Source organism: Cetorhinus maximus, chromosome 20 (genome assembly GCF_964194155.1).
Source record: "Cetorhinus maximus chromosome 20, sCetMax3.hap1.1, whole genome shotgun sequence".
NCBI classification, from domain to species: domain Eukaryota; kingdom Metazoa; phylum Chordata; class Chondrichthyes; order Lamniformes; family Cetorhinidae; genus Cetorhinus; species Cetorhinus maximus.
Window position 1 is genome coordinate 63,453,684 of NC_135898.1, and position 19,392 is coordinate 63,473,075.

The 19,392-nt window shown below is 40.3% G+C and overlaps 1 protein-coding gene across 2 annotated transcripts in view; it reads left to right on the forward strand.

The window, feature by feature from the left end:
• The first annotated feature begins 1,925 nt into the window (after positions 1 to 1,925).
• Positions 1,926 to 19,392, forward strand: part of LOC144694437 (ubiquitin thioesterase ZRANB1) — a 92,590-nt gene continuing 75,123 nt past the window's right edge. For both annotated transcript variants that reach the window (XM_078564848.1, XM_078564849.1), the window contains exons 1-2: positions 1,926 to 2,302; positions 7,082 to 7,941. In XM_078564848.1, the coding sequence (XP_078420974.1) occupies positions 7,125 to 7,941 (817 nt within the window). In that variant the 5' untranslated portion in view covers positions 1,926 to 2,302; positions 7,082 to 7,124. The remainder of the gene's footprint in view (positions 2,303 to 7,081; positions 7,942 to 19,392) is intronic.

Consider the following 19,392-nt stretch of genomic DNA (forward strand, 5'->3'; position numbering starts at 1 on the left):
CCCTGGTCTTGTAAATCTCCTCTGCACCCTCTCAAAGACCCTCAAACCCTTTATAAAGTGTGGTGACCAGAACTGAATACAATCATCACATTGTGGCCTAACCAGAGCTTTGTGAGGGTTCAGCAGACCTTCCCTGCTTTTTTATTCAGTACATTTATTTATGAAGCCCAAGGTCCCATATGCTTTGTAAAGTACTCGCTTAATATATCCTGCCACCTTTAAGGATATGTGTTTATGGACCCCACAAGTCCTTCTGTCCCTGCATGACCTTTTGAACTTACTTCTGTTACTTACCCAACCAATAAGATTTGCTTTCTCCTCCCCTTGAGAAATTGACCCATTAGTTTATACCCCCAATTTGCCCATTAAATATATGTGTAGAAATATTTAGATCATTTGTATGTTCCTCCATGTTGAGCCAGTTTGATTTAGAACATTTTACAGAATCACAGTAGAATCTCTCAACTCTTCCTGTAGCCCTACATTTTTTTCATTTTCAGCTAATAATCAAATTCCCTCTTGAATGCCTTGATTGACCCTGGCTCCACCACACTCATGGGCAGTACATTCCAGATTCTAACCACACGCTGCATGAAAAAGCTTTTTTCCTCATGGCATCATTGCCTCTTTTAAAAAAATTCATTCATGGGATGCGGGCGTTGCATTTATTGCCCATCCCTAATTGCCTTGAGAAGGTGTTGGTGAGTTGCCTTCTTGAACTGCTGCAGTCCATATGGTGTACACCCATAATGCTGTTGGGGAAGGAGTGCCAGGATTTTGACCCAGCAACAGTGAAGGAACGGCGATATATTTCCAAGTCAGAATGGTGAGTGGCTTGGAGGGGATCTTCCAGTTAGTGGTGTTCCCATGTGTCTGCTGCCCTTGTCCTTCTAGATGATAGTGGTTGTTGGTTTGGAAGGTGCTGTCTAAGGAGACTTGGTGAGTTCCTGCAGTACATCTTGTAAATTACATTTTGCCCATTATCTTAAATCTGTTCCCTATCTATTCTGTCCAAATGCCTCATGATTTTGCAGACCTCTGTCAAATGTCCTCTGAACCTTCTCTTCTCCTAGGAAAACAGTCCCAACTTCTCTGATCCATCTACATAACCGAAGTTCTTCATCCCTGGAACCATTCTTGTTAATCTTTTCTGCACTCTCTCTAATGCCTTCACATCCTTCCTAAAGTGTGGTGCCCAGAACTGGATGCAATACTCCAGCTGAGTCCAAACCTGTGTTCTATACAAATTTACCATACCTTTCTTGTTTTTGTACTCTATGCCCGTATTAATAAAGCATAAAAGCCTAGGATGCTGTATGCTTTATTAATTGCTATGTCAACCTGTCCTGCCACTTTCAATGATTTATGCACACATTCACCCAGGTTCCTCTGATCCTGCACCCCCTTTAGAATTGTACCCTATATTTTGTATTGCATCTCTGCCTTCTTCCTACCAAAATGAATCACATGAATTACAGGTTTAGTGAGTTTAAGGCGTGTTACTCTATTTAAAGTTTAAATAGTATTGGGTGAGTCTTTCCTTGCACCGCACAATCTGACACAAGCTCTTGATCAGCTGAGTTGAGTTTTACTTCACCGAACTGTGTGATGTAATCGCGGGCCAATCAGAAAGCAGAGCGGGACATCGTCACGTGATCGGCCGCTTGCTCCTCCCCCTCGCGTTTTGTTGACGCGGTGTCGTCACAGCCTGGTTACTCGGGGTGACGTCGGTTCCAAAACACCAAGGACGGCATTTGCGATTGGCCCGCCACCCGAGTCGGAGCAACGGCCAATCAGGGGAGCGGGCGGGCGCGAGGTGCGATGTGACGTTTAAAATATCCCAGCAAACTTTGTCTGATGTTGTCTTTGCCGTCGCCATTAGAGTCGAACGGAGGAGCCTGAGGAAAGAAAGAAAAATGTCATAAAAAAGAAGGAAGCTTGGGGAGGGGGGGGAGGGAGACGGGTGAAAGCTGGAGGTCGCCAGTCGGACGGGGTGAGGTGCGGTGGGACTGAGCGGGGGATTTTTTTATTTGACCCGGCCACCATGTAAGGGAAAGAGCGGCGGGGGTGGCGGGGAGGGGGGGGGGGAGGTGGGGGAAAGAAGCGAGATCAACTGGAGCGGCGGCGGCGGAGAGAGACCAGAGAGCGAGAGAGTGCGCGGGGGAGAAGGTCTGTTTGTTGTATGCTGCCCCTCTGACACTAACGTAAACATAAGGTAAAGATGGGGCGGCGGCGGCGGCGGAGTGGAGGTGCAGCCCCAGCGCAGCGGAATGTGAGGCCGGTGCCCGAGATCTGGAATTAGGTAACTGCTGGTTCCCGCAGCTCAAACCGCGCTCTTGAATTATCCTGCGCGGCGTGACAGAAACCTGATCGCAACCCGGCCAGGATCCTGTTCAGCTCCGCTTCTTTTCCAAGCTTCAGGGGTAAAGTTAGTTTAGAGAAAATGCACATTCGTTTCTCGAACAGCTGCTTATTTTGGGGTTTGGGGGGGGGGGGGGGCTTGGTGGGGGTGGGTGGTGGAGCGGTAGATGAAACTCAGCTGACCTGTGTAGGATTAAGTTCAGTTTAAACGAAGCTTTTCCGTATAGGTGTAAGCAGAGTTTTCAAAAGTTTGTCGCTAACAGTCGCGATGTCGATGCAATGTCGGCAAAAATTCCTGGGTTTGCTACTTATTTGCATGGGGAGATTAGTTCTGTTTTGTTTTTACGTGTCGCGGCTTTCTCAGAAAATGACCTGTGATATAACAGACTCTGGATAATCATTCAAACTTAGTGGTTTTAAAAAACAAAATACAGATGTTGTGTTACAAAAATAAACGTACCTAACTTGGCATGGCTTTCCCTTCTCTGGGGTTCTGTTTCCAATTGCATTTGCTCCAGATCTAATGCCACGTTTGTGGTGATTTACTTACCTCGAATGAACAGCTCGAATGTTTGTAATCAGACCACTGTGCGAGCAAATAATCGCCAGTCGTTCCGCCGCTGTTACTGAAACCCTTATTTTTATGATACAATCTCCATGGCTAAATAGAAGGAAAAGTAAAACATTTATAAATGTACGATTTTGTAGCAGTTTGTGAAACTTTTGCAATGTGGCCAACATTCCAGTTTAACATCGGGACTGCAAACATTTACAAATTGTCTTTTTCGAGTTCTGTTTATTGCTGACTGTTTCGTCTACAGTTGTAGTTTAATGGGAGATATTGGTTCAGAACCGCTGGGTTGTTAAATAAATTTAAGGTTGTGTTTTGACACGTTTGTTGAACCGTAATCTAACAACCTCCCCGAATTCAGATTTACAGTTCAGTTAATCAAAATTTGCTGAAACCCAGAGGTGCAGTAGTTGATTTATTATTCCTACTTCCTTGATTCAAATTGTCTGATTTTAACTCTACGTTCTCACTTTGTTTATTAATACAAGTATTTTTAGTGCAAAATGTGGACTGATGCTGTTTAATGGTAAATTGGGCAGGACTTTTTGGTGTTCTATTTTTAGAAAACTTGATTGGACCACGGGGTTGAGGTTGTGTAGCCAGAAGATGTCATTTTATTCTTAGGTAAAGGCTGTAGCGGTTTCCTTGCTTCCACTCTCATTAGATGTCTTGTAGTAAATAAGATGTATTCAGCTTCTTGGTAATGTCAATCCATTGGTTCTGCCTTTTTAGAGCTCCGCTTGGATATCAGGCTGTGAAGCTTATATTTCTCTCATAACATTCATTATTAAACTCTACAGGTTGTGTAATAATCAGGTGTAATGTTTTCAGGCGATTAAGAATTTCTGAACTAATATAAATGTATAGAATAGTGTAGCGCTATTTTCTAGGTTTATAGTATTATCGATGATATCCAACTTTAGTCCACCTTATTTCGTTTCAGATTTGTAGGTTGTATCCTAAAGTTCCATGTAAAAGGGCTGATTGAGTATTTCTTAATGGATTGTCTGTGTGTAGTGATTGTACTGGATTAAAAGCTCCTTTTATGGGTTTAAGCTATCTGGTCTAGGAAGGCCCCAAGTTTAATTTTAACCTTTTGTTGAGTTATTTGAATAGTGATGCTACAATTGCTTTCCCTACCACTAGATCAGAGAGAGAGAAATGGACAGTTGGAATCCTGCTGATCAGTATTGTGACTCTTGTTGGAAATTGGATGTGTGTGAATGTGGATGAGGATGGATTTGGACCTTTCTGTCTATCCTTGTTCCAAAATAATTATCAAACATTTGCTGTCATTCTCCCACTGTAGCCTTCCCTATTTCCCTCTGCATGTATTTTCTTCAATATAAGGCATTTTAAAGCTTCCTGAAAATGAAGAGTCTTGCAAAATGCAAGTCAGGAAATTGTAATGTTATTGTCTAATGTATATAGAAGATTTTCATATATTTGTTTTGATCATTATGTAAGTGTGACATTTTAAAAACACAAAGGGGTGTAACAATTTACATGTAGGGTTTCAAAACTTCCTTTGGTCTTTAAGTGAAACAATACTTCCCAGTAACAATAGTCACCATTGCAACATTCATTTGCTAACAATGTCTGAAAGATCTACTCAATGTTCAAAACTAATTTTTGAGAGTTTTTGTCTGCGAGTTTTGATCTGTTTAAAAGTTTCTTTGCAGTTAAATTTCTAACTTTTTCCTGTGGGGCGGGAAAAGGGATTTAGATCAAGCACACACATTCTCTCCTTTATAAAGGATAATTGTTACTATGCTTACAACCTATGGTTGTGTAGTTTTATAGAAATAACTTTTGTTAATGTAGACCAGAATTTTGGAATCTACGATGGGTTCAAAAGAAAGTTACTCCATAACATTTTACATGTGGCTTTGAAATACTAAAGAATGTATGTTGATCAGATTTTATTTTTATCTCTCTCAAATGTAAGTGCTATTTTTGTGTACTTGTAGTGGATCTCTGCTGTATTCCACTGGTTATTCTGAATCTCTCAAATGATACAATAATAGTCAGCTGAAAGCAGAACCTGCTAATACATGTGCCGTACACCACTAGCTACTTTGTCGAAGAATCTATATATATCTTTTTGAAAATCAGTTTCTTTGGATCAAAATGTGTTCTCAAGCAGGAATCAGTTTTTATGGATATTTGAGTGTTAAATTCTTTTTTAGTGCAACTATTATTTTGGGGCTTGAGTTTTCCTCCTAAACTGAGAATGTTTTATTTACACTGGAAGTGATGTTTACTGTGCTATCCATATAGTGCAAGGAGCAACATCACATGAAAATAAAGTTGGGGAATAAGAGGAAATTAGATCGTTGGAATATAGTAAAAATTACTAGAGAAAGTCTAAGCATGCAGCGAAGAAATAGCAGAGTTGATATTAACTTTCAAAATAGAATTAAATGATTATTTCAAAAGGGAAAAATTTTGCATGGCTATGGGGAAAAGAGTAGGGAGGGGGAATAATTGGGTGGCTCTTTCAAAGAGCTGGCACAGGCCGCCTTCTGTGTTTGTATAATTCCTGTGATTATTCATTTGGTTTGGCCCTAGTGAACAAGCAGCCCATAAGATGAAAACAACAATTGACTCTGTTAAGGTTAACCTTAGACTGATGGTAATTCTTGGAAATGTTGGACATTCTTGGCATTTCGTTTTAATAGAAAATTTCCAGTGCTTTTTTTTTAATTGTTCATTCTCAGGATGTGGGCGTCAATGGAAAAGCTGGCATCTTCCCATCCCTAGTTGTCTTGAGAAGGTGGTGTTGAGCCACTTTCTTGAACCGAGTGATGTTCTAGGCCATTTCAGCGGGCAATTAAGAGTTGGTATGGAACTGGAATCACATATAGGCCAGACCAGGTAAGGAGGGCAGGTTTCCTTCCCCCAATGGGTATTGGTTAACCAGTTAGGTTTTTAACGACAAGCCAATAGCTTAATGGTCACTTTTTTTTTGCGATACCTGATTTTGAAAACTGATTTCAAATTCTCAAACTGGCATGGTAACATAATGTAAGGTACATGATCAGTTATTAAATTAAATGATTTATGTAAATGCAACAGTATAAGTCACACCTCACCTGAAGACCAGCATCTGTGAGCACATAAACTTGTCATTTGCAAACAGCTTTTCAAATGCATGGGAAATTTGTTTTCAACGAATTAATGGGGGAGTAAGAATGGATGTCCTGCCTGATTCTGATCAAATGGACTTTATAATGAGTTCTGGGTTACTTTTCGAAGCTTATGTTGAAGAATGGGTGTAATCAGGGATAACTTGTACAAGAATGCACATTAAGCCTTGAACATAGTGAAGAGTATTAATCATTTTTTTGTGGACTTCACAAATGTGCAAATTTTCATCTTTCTGGTAACCAAATTACCAGTTTAAGATACCAAACATGTACTATGCTGTGGTCACATTGATTGGCTTGATACCAATTACATGCTTTGGGATGGAAATTGAATGTATAGTTGCTTTGGTGCAGTTGCACAGAATTAAGGCTATAGTATTGTCTTAACCCATGCAATAATGGAGAAAAAAATCCCTTTCTTAATACCAGTTAGCTTCATCCTATTCAGTGCTTATTTCACAATATTGTAAGTAGATTTAACCCCAGCACCTTTGTGATGTTGATTATTGCCAAGCCTTCCTTTTTCAACTTTTAATTTGTGGTTGGAAGTATTAAAAGCTCTCTAGGTTTGAATGGTGCATCCAGAAGGTGTAAGTTTTTAATCCATCAAATTTTCATTCAGCTACTTTTGGCTGAACTGTTTAAAAATGGTGTGCCTGAAGAGATTTTTTTTTTAAGCTAGCTCCACTATAGATAGTATAGACTCATTAACTGGATTTGGCCGTTTTTGTTCATTTGATAAAATGTGTATTTGCATCAGTAAGTTATTACTGAATTGACTTGTTTTGGTGTGGTGGGAGCTGTAGAATTGTCTGGACCTCAATAACATTGTGTTCCCTGACAAAATAAATAAATACAACGCCCTTCTATTAAAATGTATTTCTCATCCGACTATTACAGAAAGCAATGTAGTCTTTTATAATGTTTGCATTCAATAAGTTCTGCCAAAATGGTTGCAAGAGAATTCCTGTACTTAATATATTTTGATTTTAATTTGCAGACTCCAATCCAACATTAAAAACTGGTGCTGGGTGTGAGCAACGATGACTGAATATGGAATAAAGTGGGCCTGTGAATACTGCACATACGAAAACTGGCCCTCTGCAATCAAATGCACCATGTGTCGTGCGCCAAGACCTAATGGCACTATAATTACTGAAGATCCAATCAGGGGCAGCTCAAGTGATTTGAATCAAGACTGGGATACCACAAGTATAGAGGGTGGAAGCAGCCCTCTGATTTGTCCAGACTCTAGTGCTAGACCAAGGGTTAAATCATCCTACAATTCAGAAGGTGCAAGCAAGTGGTCATGCCACATGTGTACTTACCTGAATTGGCCAAGAGCAATAAGATGCACTCAGTGTTTGTCCCAACGTCGGACTAGAAGTCCTACGGAGTCCCCCCAGTCATCTGGTTGTATTTCAAGACCAGTTCAGGCTTCTCAGGACCCATGTGAAGAATATAATGACAGAAACAGACTGAACACAAAAGCACTGCATTGGACATGCACAGCTTGCACGTATGAGAACTGTCCTAAGTCTCGAAAGTGTGTAGTCTGTGACTATCCTAGACCTAATAATTTGGAAGCAATTGAATTTGCAGAGCCAGAGGAAGCTTCATCATTGATAAATGAGCAGGACAGGGCTCGATGGAGGAGCAGCGGCAGTGGTGGCAATAGTCAGAGGAGATCTCCTCCTATACCTAAACGTGAATCTGCCATGAAAATGGACTTTCAGAGAATTGAGCTGGCACCTGGGGCTGTAGGCAGTAAAGAAGAGCTGGAAGTGGACTTTAAAAGACTCAAACAAATAAAGAACAGAATGAAAAGATCAGATTGGCTCTTTCTCAACGCTTGCATTGGTAGGTCTTTATTAACTTAAATTTTGTTTTTAAAATCTTGTGTAATTTTCTCATGCACAGGATATTCATGAATCACTATAATATGCAGAATTCTTTGTGATATGATATTGGGGAAAAATGAGTGTGATGTTATTGCATTTATTTAAAACCTGCTTGAAGTGTTGGTACTTTGTTTATAAAATTCTCTGGATATTATTGCATGCTTGATTTTTGCTATCCAGTATGTCCATTTCTATTCTATAACTTGTTAATGCAGCGGACTGTTTGTAATTGGAACCTCTTTAGCAACCATTTTCCAAGCAAGTGGGGGAAAAAATGTGTGAACCAGTCTGACTGTAAGAAGTTCAGATGGAAAGTGCAGCAAAGAGAGAGTATGAGAAGGGACTGGCAGCCAACATAGAAGGGAATACAAAAGTTATCTATAGGCATATAAATAGTAAAACGGGGCAGGAGGAGCGCAACTAATTGAGGACCAAAAAGCGGATTTGGGCGTGGGAACAGAAGCTCCAATGGCTCAGTACTTGTAGTGAAAGCAGACATAGTTGATGGACTGGCTGGACTAAACATTGATAAAGAGGCAGCATTGGATAGGCTATCTGTACCTAAAGCTGATAAGTCACCAGGATCGGATCAGATGCATTCAAGGATACTGAAGGATGTAAGGGTGGCAATTGTGGAGGAACTGGCCATAATTTTTCAATTGTCCTCAGATGTAGGGGTGGTGTCAGAGGACTGAAGAATTGCAAATGTTACAACTTTGTTCAAAAAAAGGCGTAAGGATAAGCCCATCAACTACAGGCCAACCAGTTTAACCTCCTGTGGTGGGAAAGCTTTTAGAAATGATGATTTGGGGAAAAATTAACAGTCAGTTGGACAAATGTAGATTAATTAAAGAAAACCGGCAAGGATTGTTAAGGACAAATTGTGTTTAACTAATTTGATTGTTTTTGACGTAACAATGTTTTGATTAGAGTAATGCTGTGATGTGGTGCACATGGATTTTCAAAAGGTATTTGCTGACAAGCCTGTTATGTTTTTATTCATTCATGGGATGTGGGCATCGCTGGCAAGGCCAGCATTTATTGCCCATCTCTAATTGCCTTTGAAGGTGGTGGTGAACTACCTTCTTGAACCATTCCACTTAGTGACACTTTATTAAAGTTGAAGCCCATGGAATAAAAGGAACAAAGGCAGCATGGACTTGGTTTAGTGGCAGGAAACAGAGTGATGATGAATGGTTGTTTCTCGGACTGGAGGAATGTTTATAGTGGGGTTCCCCGGGGGCGGGTGTTAGGGCCACTGCTTTTCTTTATCTATATGAATGACTTTGGCTTGGGTGTGCAGGGCAGAATTTCAAAATTTGCAGATGCCACAAAACTTAGAAGCACTGTGAACTATGAGAAGGATAGTGATAAACTTCAAGAGGACACAGGCTGATGGAATGGCCGGACTAGCGGCCGATAAAATTTAATGTGAAGAAGTGTGAAGTAATACATTTCGGTAGGAGGAATGAGGAGAGGTGATATAAACAAAGAATAGAATTCTAAACAGGGCACAGAGGCAGAGAGACTCTGGGGCTATATGTGCACAAATTGTTGGATGTGGCAGGACAGTGAGAAAGTGGTTAAAAAGGCATATGAGCTACTGAGCATTGTAAATAGAAGCATTAAATTAAAAAGCAAGGAAGTTATGGTGAATCTTTATAAAACACTGGTTCGGCTTCAACTGGAGTACTGTGTCCAGTTCTGTGTTGCAAACATTCTATGATTTGATCTAGCATAGCTTTCAGTGATCTACATAGTGAAGACTTTTATTAAGGATAATTCAATTTTCTTTGTCTCAATTAAATGTGATTTGGGGGCAGTGAAGGCTGGTTCTGAACAAAAGTTGTGGAAATTGTGTTTCTAGGTTGTGTTGACAATGGGAATTGCTATTTGCAATAACAGTTCAGGGACTTGCTGGAAATGACCCAATATGTAGAATCACTGCAGCGCCCTATTTTTATAATTCATTTGAAAATAGACTTTAGTATAGCGAGCTGATTTTTAAAAAAAAAAATCCTGTCTCCCTCTGCCCATGTTAAAGAGGTGCTGCAACTTAATTATTTAGCTACTTCTCCCAATTTGGCTCTTTGTGGTCTGAAAGATCATTGCATGCTTCTGGAGTTTAATAACCTCTGTTCATATGTTTTTCTTTATAAAAACTTTTGATACCAAGAAGTAAGAATTTGAAATGTCGATCAAACTTCTTAGTACCGTGACCAAAATATTTGATTTATACTTTGCTATTGGAAAAAAAGTCTTGGGGCAAGACTAAACCTTTCTGCTGATCTAGATTGTTCATTTATGTGGACCAATTTTATGTTTCTGCTGATTCCTGTGATTCTCTGTTAAGTTTCTGGGCTTTTATGTGACATATATTTCATTGGTTTAGCATTGCTTGTCACTCCCTCAATTAGACCTTTTGTGCCTTCTGACCTCATGCCTTTACCTGCCCAATATTTAGGTGAATGTATCACCTAGGGTTGAACAGGGAGCACTTGTCATCTGACACAGGTTACTGTATAGTTCATGTGCTGCCATGTGATCTCTGCAATTTTGGTAGATGGCGGAATGGAGGAGGTAAAAAGTAAATTCCTTAATTCCCCACCAAATGAGGGGAGCTGTCCTTAACTTGTGTTGCTGTAAAGTTACGAAAACAGTATGTGTTCATGATGTACAGATGTGGTTGCAAGTGCTTGTTTTGGGAATGTTTTGGTGAAGTATACAAACATGGCCTTGAAGTAAAAACTTTAGTGAAGGTATCAGCCACAAAAATTTAATGGGCAAATGTGTCAATGTGCATTTTTAATAGTTCTTTACATCTTTTCTAATCTAATTTTAGACATCAGAAATTTCAGTTATGGTTCAACAAATGTGATGAAATGTTAACAGTTCAGATAGGATTTTCCCATTATACATGTTTATTATTTTTTAGGCAAGGAGTAGTAGTATGCATAGTGTTAGACTAGGCAATCCAGAATCATGAGTTCCATTATGGCAGATCATGAAATTGTATCCAGTAAATTTGGTAATTTTGTGGGTTTATTGATTCCATACAAAATCTAACTGATTCATTCATGTCTTTGAGAGAAGAGATCTTGCCACCTCTACCTTGATCTAGCCTACACACTTCTTTATTCTTTCGAGTTATCAACAGTCACAGATTGCAACTCTTTTGAGTACAATCACAGTTCTTGGTTTCCGGGAGTGGGACACGAACCCACAACCCTCTGATTCAAAGGCGAGGGTGCTATGAACTGAGCCACAGCTGACTTCTTTATGTTGCACGCTGTGGGATTGAAGCCTAATGCCCTCAATATCAGTAAATGACCCCTCTCTGATCTGCAATTTTGATGTGGTTGATCACACTACTGTCCCCTAAGGTCTCTCCATTGTCGACGAGTTGGGTGCGACTGTAATTGCCTGGTTCCATTTTTATTTATCTCATTGTAGCCAGAGTATCAATTTTGAAGTTCTCATCCTTGTTTTCAGATTCCTGCATGGCTTTCAACCCCCTCTGAGGTTTCTGCACTGACCTCTCGAACATCTCTGATGTTAATTGCTCCTGCATTGGTGGCCAAGGTCTGGAACTCCCTCCTAAACCTCTCTGATCGCTACCTCTTTTTTTTCTGCTCCTTATAACCTACCTATTTGGCCATCAGACCTCATATCACCTGTAACTCGGTGTCCAATTATGCTTTATAATGCTCTTCCGAAGTGCTTTGGGACCTGCATCATGTTAAAGGTGCTCCATAAATATAACTTCTTGTAAAATGATTGGTACTTAAGGCAGCCTGCTTGCTACTTTGGGACCCCCTATGGATGGACAATGAATATCTCTTTACCAGTGATGCCCAGATACAGGGAAAAAAAACACTTCATACCACTCCCTCCAAGCCACACACCATCCTGATTTGGAACTATATTGCCGTTCCATCACTGTTGTAGGATCAAAAGCCTGGAACACGCTTCCCAACAGCACTGTAGGTGTATCTGCACCAGACGGACTGCAGAGGTTTAAGAAGGCGGATCACCGCCACCTTCTCATGCGCCATTTTTATATTTTTCATAGTGCAGCAAAATTAAGGTTTGTGGGTAGACAGTGCATAACAGGCACATGATTTTAAATAGTATAGATCGATGTGTTTAGACTTTTTAGATGGCTCAGCTGGTTACACCAGGAACACTTTAGCAATGCATACTGGGAGGGGCTTTGCTAAATGGTAGAATAACACTACGTTGTCTGAGTTAAAGGAGGAGAGGGGGAGATCTTAACTGGGGTCCTACGTCTGATCGTTACCAAGCCATTCACCCATTCCCCTGGGTGCAATTTGGATGCCATTGCCCTGTGTTTAAGTAGACTGCCAATACTTGTTGAGTAGGCTAGTGAACAACAAATAACAGCAAAGGGGGACAAATAAACGTTGGAGGAAGGTGGGGTCAGGCAAGACAGATCATGCAGTGAGATTTTTACCTGCTACTTCCATAACTTGTTATAAGTCCTGGATTACTTATTTCTTCTGCCCCCTCCAGTGCTTCAGTGTCTCTTGTTCAAAGTTAATTATCAAAAACTGCATTGAAATACAGTATTTCAAATATGGTTCATCAAGGAGCTATTCTGGGTTGAAATGACTTGATTTGCTTGTAATTTCTTCCCTCAAGATGCATCAGAGTATTAAATGATGACTGAAATGATGGGATACTTGCCTTTATTAGCTGAGGCATAGAATATATGAGCAGGGAGGTTATGCTGGAACTGTATGAAACACTGGTTAGGCCACAGCTAGAGTATTGTGTGCAGTCTGGAATCCGCATTATAGAAAGGGTGTGATTGCACGAGAGAGAGTGCAGAGGAGATTTACCAGGATGCTGCCTAGGCTGGAGAGGTTTAGTTATGAGGAGAGATTGGATAGACTGGCGTTATTTTCCCTGGAGCAGAGGATATTGAGGGGGGGACATGATTGAGATGCATAAAATTATGAGGGGCATAGATAGGGTAGACAGGAAAGAACTTTTCCCCTTGGTGGAGGGATCAATAACCAGGTGGCATAGATTTAAGGTAAGGCGCAGGAGGTTTAGAGGGGATGTGAGGAAGAATTCTTTCACCCAGAGGGTGGTGGGAATCTGGAACTCACTGCCTGAAAGGGTGGTGGTTCTTAAATAACACTTAAGAAGTATTTGGATGTGCACTTTCGATGCCATGGCATACAAGGCCATGGGCCTAGTGCTGGAAAATGGGATTAGAATAGTTAGGTACTTGTTTGACCGACTCAGACTCGATGGGCCGAAGGGCCTTTTTCTGTGCTGTGGTCCTCTAACTCTATGACAGCCTCACATCGTTTGCATACTTTGGGTGCAATTATTTAAGTCACTCAAATTTTCTCCACTTTCACCTTTGACGAAAGACCCATTTGCTTGCAATGGTATGCTATATTGCATTAAATGTGAAATTTTACATTTCCCACATTGAAATTGAAATTTGTGTAATTTGGCAAATTTCCTTTGCTGCCTGAGAGCATTTAACTTCAGGCATGCATAGTATATGTAGAATCTGCTGAATTTCAAGCATGAATTCAACACTTTAGCTCTTGATGAAGGATCTTAAGTTGTGATTTTTTTTGTAAGAAATTGTCACATTTTAAAAAGAGTAATCTTTGACGAGTGATACAAAAATTAATTGCTTCCTCAAATGTTTATATTCCGTTTGATGTTGGCACCTTTAAGCTAGATGGCTGAGGGCTTAACAGATTGGCGCAAACTAGTATATATAAGTTGTTCCCTTGGGATCGTAATGTAATTTTTAAAAAAAATTGCTTTATCATTAGACATAGTGGTGAGACACTCTAATTCAACTGCTCACACAATAAGGAGAACTATGTTTCAGTTGGAAACAAAAACAGAATTACCTGGAAAAACTCAGCAGGTCTGGCAGCATCGGCTCTATGTTTCTGTTGGTTCTGCTTACCTTCAGGAAGACCTGTAATTAGTTGGTGCATTGTTGTACAGAACTTAGTACTAGTCACAGATGCTTTTTGTGCCATGAAGTATTAAAAATATTAAGGGCGTTCCCTTTACGTCCAACAGCTTTCAAATTTAATATCTCAGACAAGAACTAAGCTTATCTTTTGAGTGACCTGGGACATTGCCACAATTTAGAGGTTTTTCAGAATGGGTGCTCCGTAAGTTAAAGGCTTTTTAGAACAGGTATTTATGTCAGACAGTATTACATGGGCAGCACTTGGACCTTGGAGTCCTGGGAATTCGCCTGGCAATATTAAAAGGGAAAGGAAAGTGGTTTTGCTTTTGGTGTGGTGGTTGTTGGGATTAGGCTGTAATGCATGTGAACATGGCCCTAGTAGACCTGAGGAAGGCAGAGGTGAGTGGGACCTAAATTATTCGTGGCCTGTTTGAACCATCAGGTGGCATCCTTCCAGTGTATTTCTGTTCATAGCATCTTGCCCTAACTTATCTCCTTGGAGATGCCACCATCACTGTTTTCCTTGTAGTCTGCAGTTGTTACTTTTTTTACATTCCTGCCTTAGAAAGTAAGAATTAACTTTCTGCTTAAAATTAGTGGACAGAAAATTGCAGATTGGGTGTGTAAAATTTATGGGCTTCTGGGCCAGAATTGAAAGATTATTGGCTTCATAGACTGCAAGAAGAAAGGTTTTTGATAACTTTTTAAATGTTATTTAAGCATGCTAGTTTTTGAAAAGTAACTATGGCTTCACCTTTCCTCCCCTCCCTACCCCACTTCTGTTTTGTGACCATTCCTGTTTTAGTTTGGCACTGCTTTCTCAAAGTTTCAGCTATAACTACTATTCTTTCTTCCTCCTAATGGTCTAATTTTGTCCTGCATATTCATTTTGGATGATGTAAAGATATTTTTTAATTGATAGATCCAGAACTTCGAGGATATTAGTGGACTGGAACAATAGTTCACTGAATCTTTTTGCAATTTAAATTGTGACAATACTTGGAAGTATTCTCTTTTCCCTGTCTCTTTTTACTGTGTTGCAAAATTTGTGCTTAACCCAAAAAAGCTCAGTGAAATTATATTTATATTGTAAAGCACTGTCTTCTAATCCATGCATTCTAGAGTTGCAGCGTACATTCCTGGAGGTTCTTTCTAATGTATGGCCTGCTTGTATTACTGGACAGCTACAGTAAGAAAATATGCTGCAATGCCATTGGCTCCTAATGCTGTGGGGTCCTCCCCTCAATGTAAATAAGGTGAATTCCACAACATTGGGGCAAATGACAAAATAAATGCATAAACAGCCTTGCACAATAATTTGCTGCAACTCATGACTCCACTATTTATCATGATGGAAGGAATAAGACTATGTACAGGCCATTGATGGTTAACCATATGCTGTTGTGCATCTGTGATTGAACACCTGGCCTTCAGGAGTAATACAATTATGATGATGCATGGTGAAAAGGCAATGCACATATTTTTTGTTAGCTGAAGAATTGTTGGTGCAAAGCAACTCTGGTAAATCTGTGGAGGCAGCAGTGACACTTAAGAAATACACACTGGAAGAAAAGCAGTGCATTTTGTTAACCATTTGTTGAAGCCAGGCTGTTTAACTGGGGGGGGGAAATAACCTGAATATGAGTGAACTAATGTGCAACTTTTTGAACAGCTCTAAACATAGATGCAATGTCACTGATTTTCTAAACTAAGTTATTTTAATACTTACTATAGGTAATACTTACTGTAGGATAAAATGTTCTGAACTCGTTGTCTCAAATGTTTGGATGTTTTCTGTTAACATTCTTCTCAAAAGCTTTTTTAATTATCTGGTCAAGGGACTGCCATTTTATTGGAATAAAAAGAGAAAATACTGGAAATACTCAACGTATCAGGCCAGGTTAATGCAAAGCAATAGGGTTGATGTTTCAGGGCAATAACTTTTTACTAAAACCGGAAACATTAGAAATACAGGTTTTAAGCAGGTGAAATGTGGGAGGGTGGAAAAGGAATGAAAGAGTAAGTGGTGCAGCGTCAAAGAGCATGGTAATGGAACAAGTAAAGAAACAAAAGATGTGTCTAGAGGAGGTATGAATGGCAGAATAATAATCAGATGCTGTCTGAGAGCATAAATGAAAGAAGCTGGGACATGATAGCAAAATGGGGAAGAGATTACGGCCTGAACCTGATGTTGAGTCCGGATAGCTGTAAAGATGAGGTGCTGTTCCTCAAACTTCGGTTGACCTTCAGGGCTACATTGCTGTAGGTTGAGGACAAGTCAGCATCAGAGCAAGGTGGAGAATAAAAATGGCTACCCACCAGCAGCATGAGCTCATGCTTGAGGACTGAGCAGAGGTGTTCTGCAAAGCACTCATCAGTGTGCATTTGATCTTCCCTATGTAGAGCAAGACCACATTGTGAGCAGCAAGTAGTGTCTAAATTGAAAGCAGTACATATAAATCGCTGTTTCACTTGAAAGGAGTGTTGGGGTTTTAAACTGTGAGGAGAGATGAAACACCTGTCCTTTTGCTTCCTATGTACTTGCATGGGAAGGGACCAGGTATTGGGGGTGATTAAGGAGTGGACCAGGGTGTTGTGGAGGGAAAAAGTCCTTTGGAATGCGGGGGAGATCTGTTTGGTGATGGTTGTGGAAGCTGGAGGTGCCAGAAATGGCGGAGGATGATCTGTTGAATATGGAGGCTGGTGGGGTGGAATATGAGGGCAAAGGGAACCCTATTGAGTCTATGGGAGAGAAGTGAAGGGGTGAGAGCAGATGTGTTGGAAATGGATGGGACGTAGACAAGGCCCTTATCAACTGCAGACTGAGGAACTGGGAGAATGGAATGGAGCCATTACAGGAAGCAGGGTGTGAGGAAGTGCTCTTGAGATAGTTATGTGAGTCAGTGGGCTTACAATGAATATTTGTTGATAGTCTCCATTTCTGGGGATAGGCTGAGAAATCGAGGAAGGAAAGGGAAGAATCAGAGATAAACCGTGTGAAGGTGAGAGAAGAGTGGAAATTAGAAGCAAAGTTGATAAAAGTTTCCAGCTCAGGGCAAAAGCAGGAATTGGTACCAGTACCGTCATCAATGTACTGGGAAAAAGGTCAGCATTAGGGGGTCCATTAGGACTGGAAAAAGGAATATTCTACATAGCCCACAAAAAGGTAGGCATGGCTTGGACCCACCAGGGTACCTATAGCAATAGCTTTTATTTGGAGGAAGTGAGTTGAGTTAAAGAAACAGTTCAGTGAGAACAAATTCAGCCAAGCGGAGGAGGGTGGTGGTGGTTGGATACTGGTTGGGCCCCTGTTTAAGGAAGAAATGGAGAGCCCCAAAACCATCTTGATGGGAAATGGAAGTGCAGAGAGATTGGAACTCGTGGTGAAGAGAAAATGGTCAGGGCCAGGAAGTTGGAAACTGTTAGTGATGGAGGGTATCAGAAGAGTCATGGATGCAGGTAGGGAGAGACTGGGCAGTAGGAGAAAAATAGAGTTGAAATAGGAAGAAATCAATTTAGTTGGGCAGGGATAGCCTGAAATGATAGGTCTACCAGGGCATCTCTGTTTGTGGATCCTGGGAGGACCTTGGAAAAGAGGTAGAAGTAGGCTGTTTGGGGTTTATGGGGGCCACGAGGTTAGAAGCTGCGGAGGAAAGATCTCCGGAGGAGATGAGGTCAGTGGCAGTCCTGGAAGCAATGACTTGGTGTTTGGTGGTGGGGCCATGTTCCGGGGAAGGTAGGAGGAAGTGTCAGAGTTGGCATTTAGTTTCTCCTTGGTAGAGATCTGTTTGCCAAATAATGGCAACAACACCCTTATCAGTAGTTTTGATAACACTATGGTTGGACCTGAGAGAATGAGTGCAGCAAGTTCAGAGGGAGTCAGGTTTGAGTTGAGTGAAGGGAGCCGAAAAAGTGAGACTACCAATATCATGCCAGCGGTTCTGAATGAAAAGATCAAAAGGGTAATGTTGCGGGGTGGGGAGCTGGTGGGGGGAGGGCGTGGAGGAGGAAAGACTCATTGCCTTTTTGTGCATCCTGTAGTACTTGTAAGAAACTTGAAACCAATAACATTCAGCCTGCTTTTTATAGATTAATTTTATTGATCAGCATATATCTACTTAGTAACTATACCATGGGAAATTCATACTAAGTTTTTGTCTTATTCTCTAGTTAGTATGGTAGTTATCATTCGAACATAAAATTGGACCAGAAAAGGCCATTCAGGTCTTTGAAGTCTGTTGATTCCATAGTCCATGCATGACTATCAGTCCTGATCCCTGATGCAGAGTTGTGAAGATTCTGAAACTTAAAGCTTTAAGCCAAAACCTTAAGCCCCTCAGTATATTGGCAACATGTTTTTCTCAAGAAAAAAGTGGTTCCTTTGTAATTGCATTGGTTAACTGGTGATGCTAGCATTTGGGATTGTGTAGTGGTGATGTTAGGGTTTATATCTTAAGTATGAATTTACTATTGAAAGTATTGTTTTCCATCGTTGGAGCAAAATCCAGTGAACTGATAACAGGTTATATTTAAGATCTGCAAGCAGGAATTGATAAGTAGGGACTTAATACGATAAAGTTTCACAATGAAATATTTTGGCAATAAAATGTATTATCTGAAGGTTCACTACCTTGCCATGTAGGGAAAATCCTATTCCTTTCTGACAGCTATACTGATTGGTAACAGGTTTCAGTGAGTCATTCTGTTTACTTCAATGAAATATGGAGTAAACGATGAGCCCTTCTGAGGAATGTGTAACTGCTGCCAAACTCTCTCTCATGATGCCAAGTTTAAAATTCATTTGTTAGATTTATAGGGCAATAATTGTTAAGACGGCTACCATATTTTGTTACTCTGCAGGTCAAGCATCCCCAGTAATGTACTATTTTTTTATTTCAATTGACTACAGCTGATGGGTGCAATAAATTTAAGCAGTGCCCCCCCAAAGAAATGATCAAAATTGAGTTTTTAAGTGATAGCTGGATTTCATAGCTTCCACTTAGCAGATCTTGCTCTTGTGTGTAGTCTTGGTTGTGATTGTCCATTCTTCTTCAGAATGTTCTGTTTGCAACAATCTTTTCATTAACATTAATGTAGCATGTGATTTGCCTGACTGCACAAAGGAGCTTTTCAGTCTGGATCCATCCATAATGAGTTGAATAAATTTGTATAGAATCCATTGTTTGTAGCATTCTGTGCAGCACAGTGTCTCTCTATGAACAATCTTATAACCATAGTATTTCTGATGATACACAATACTTGAGCTATGACTGCCTGTTTTAATTTCAAAATTAAAAATCCCTCCCATACTCTTAGGTAAGATAAGTTGGCAAGTACGTTGTTTTTTGTTCGCTGCACTCTTTCAAAAGTGCATCGTTCAATGGTTGCTCTACACCAAAGTAATAATCTTGTAAGTAAAACTGATGTTCTTTG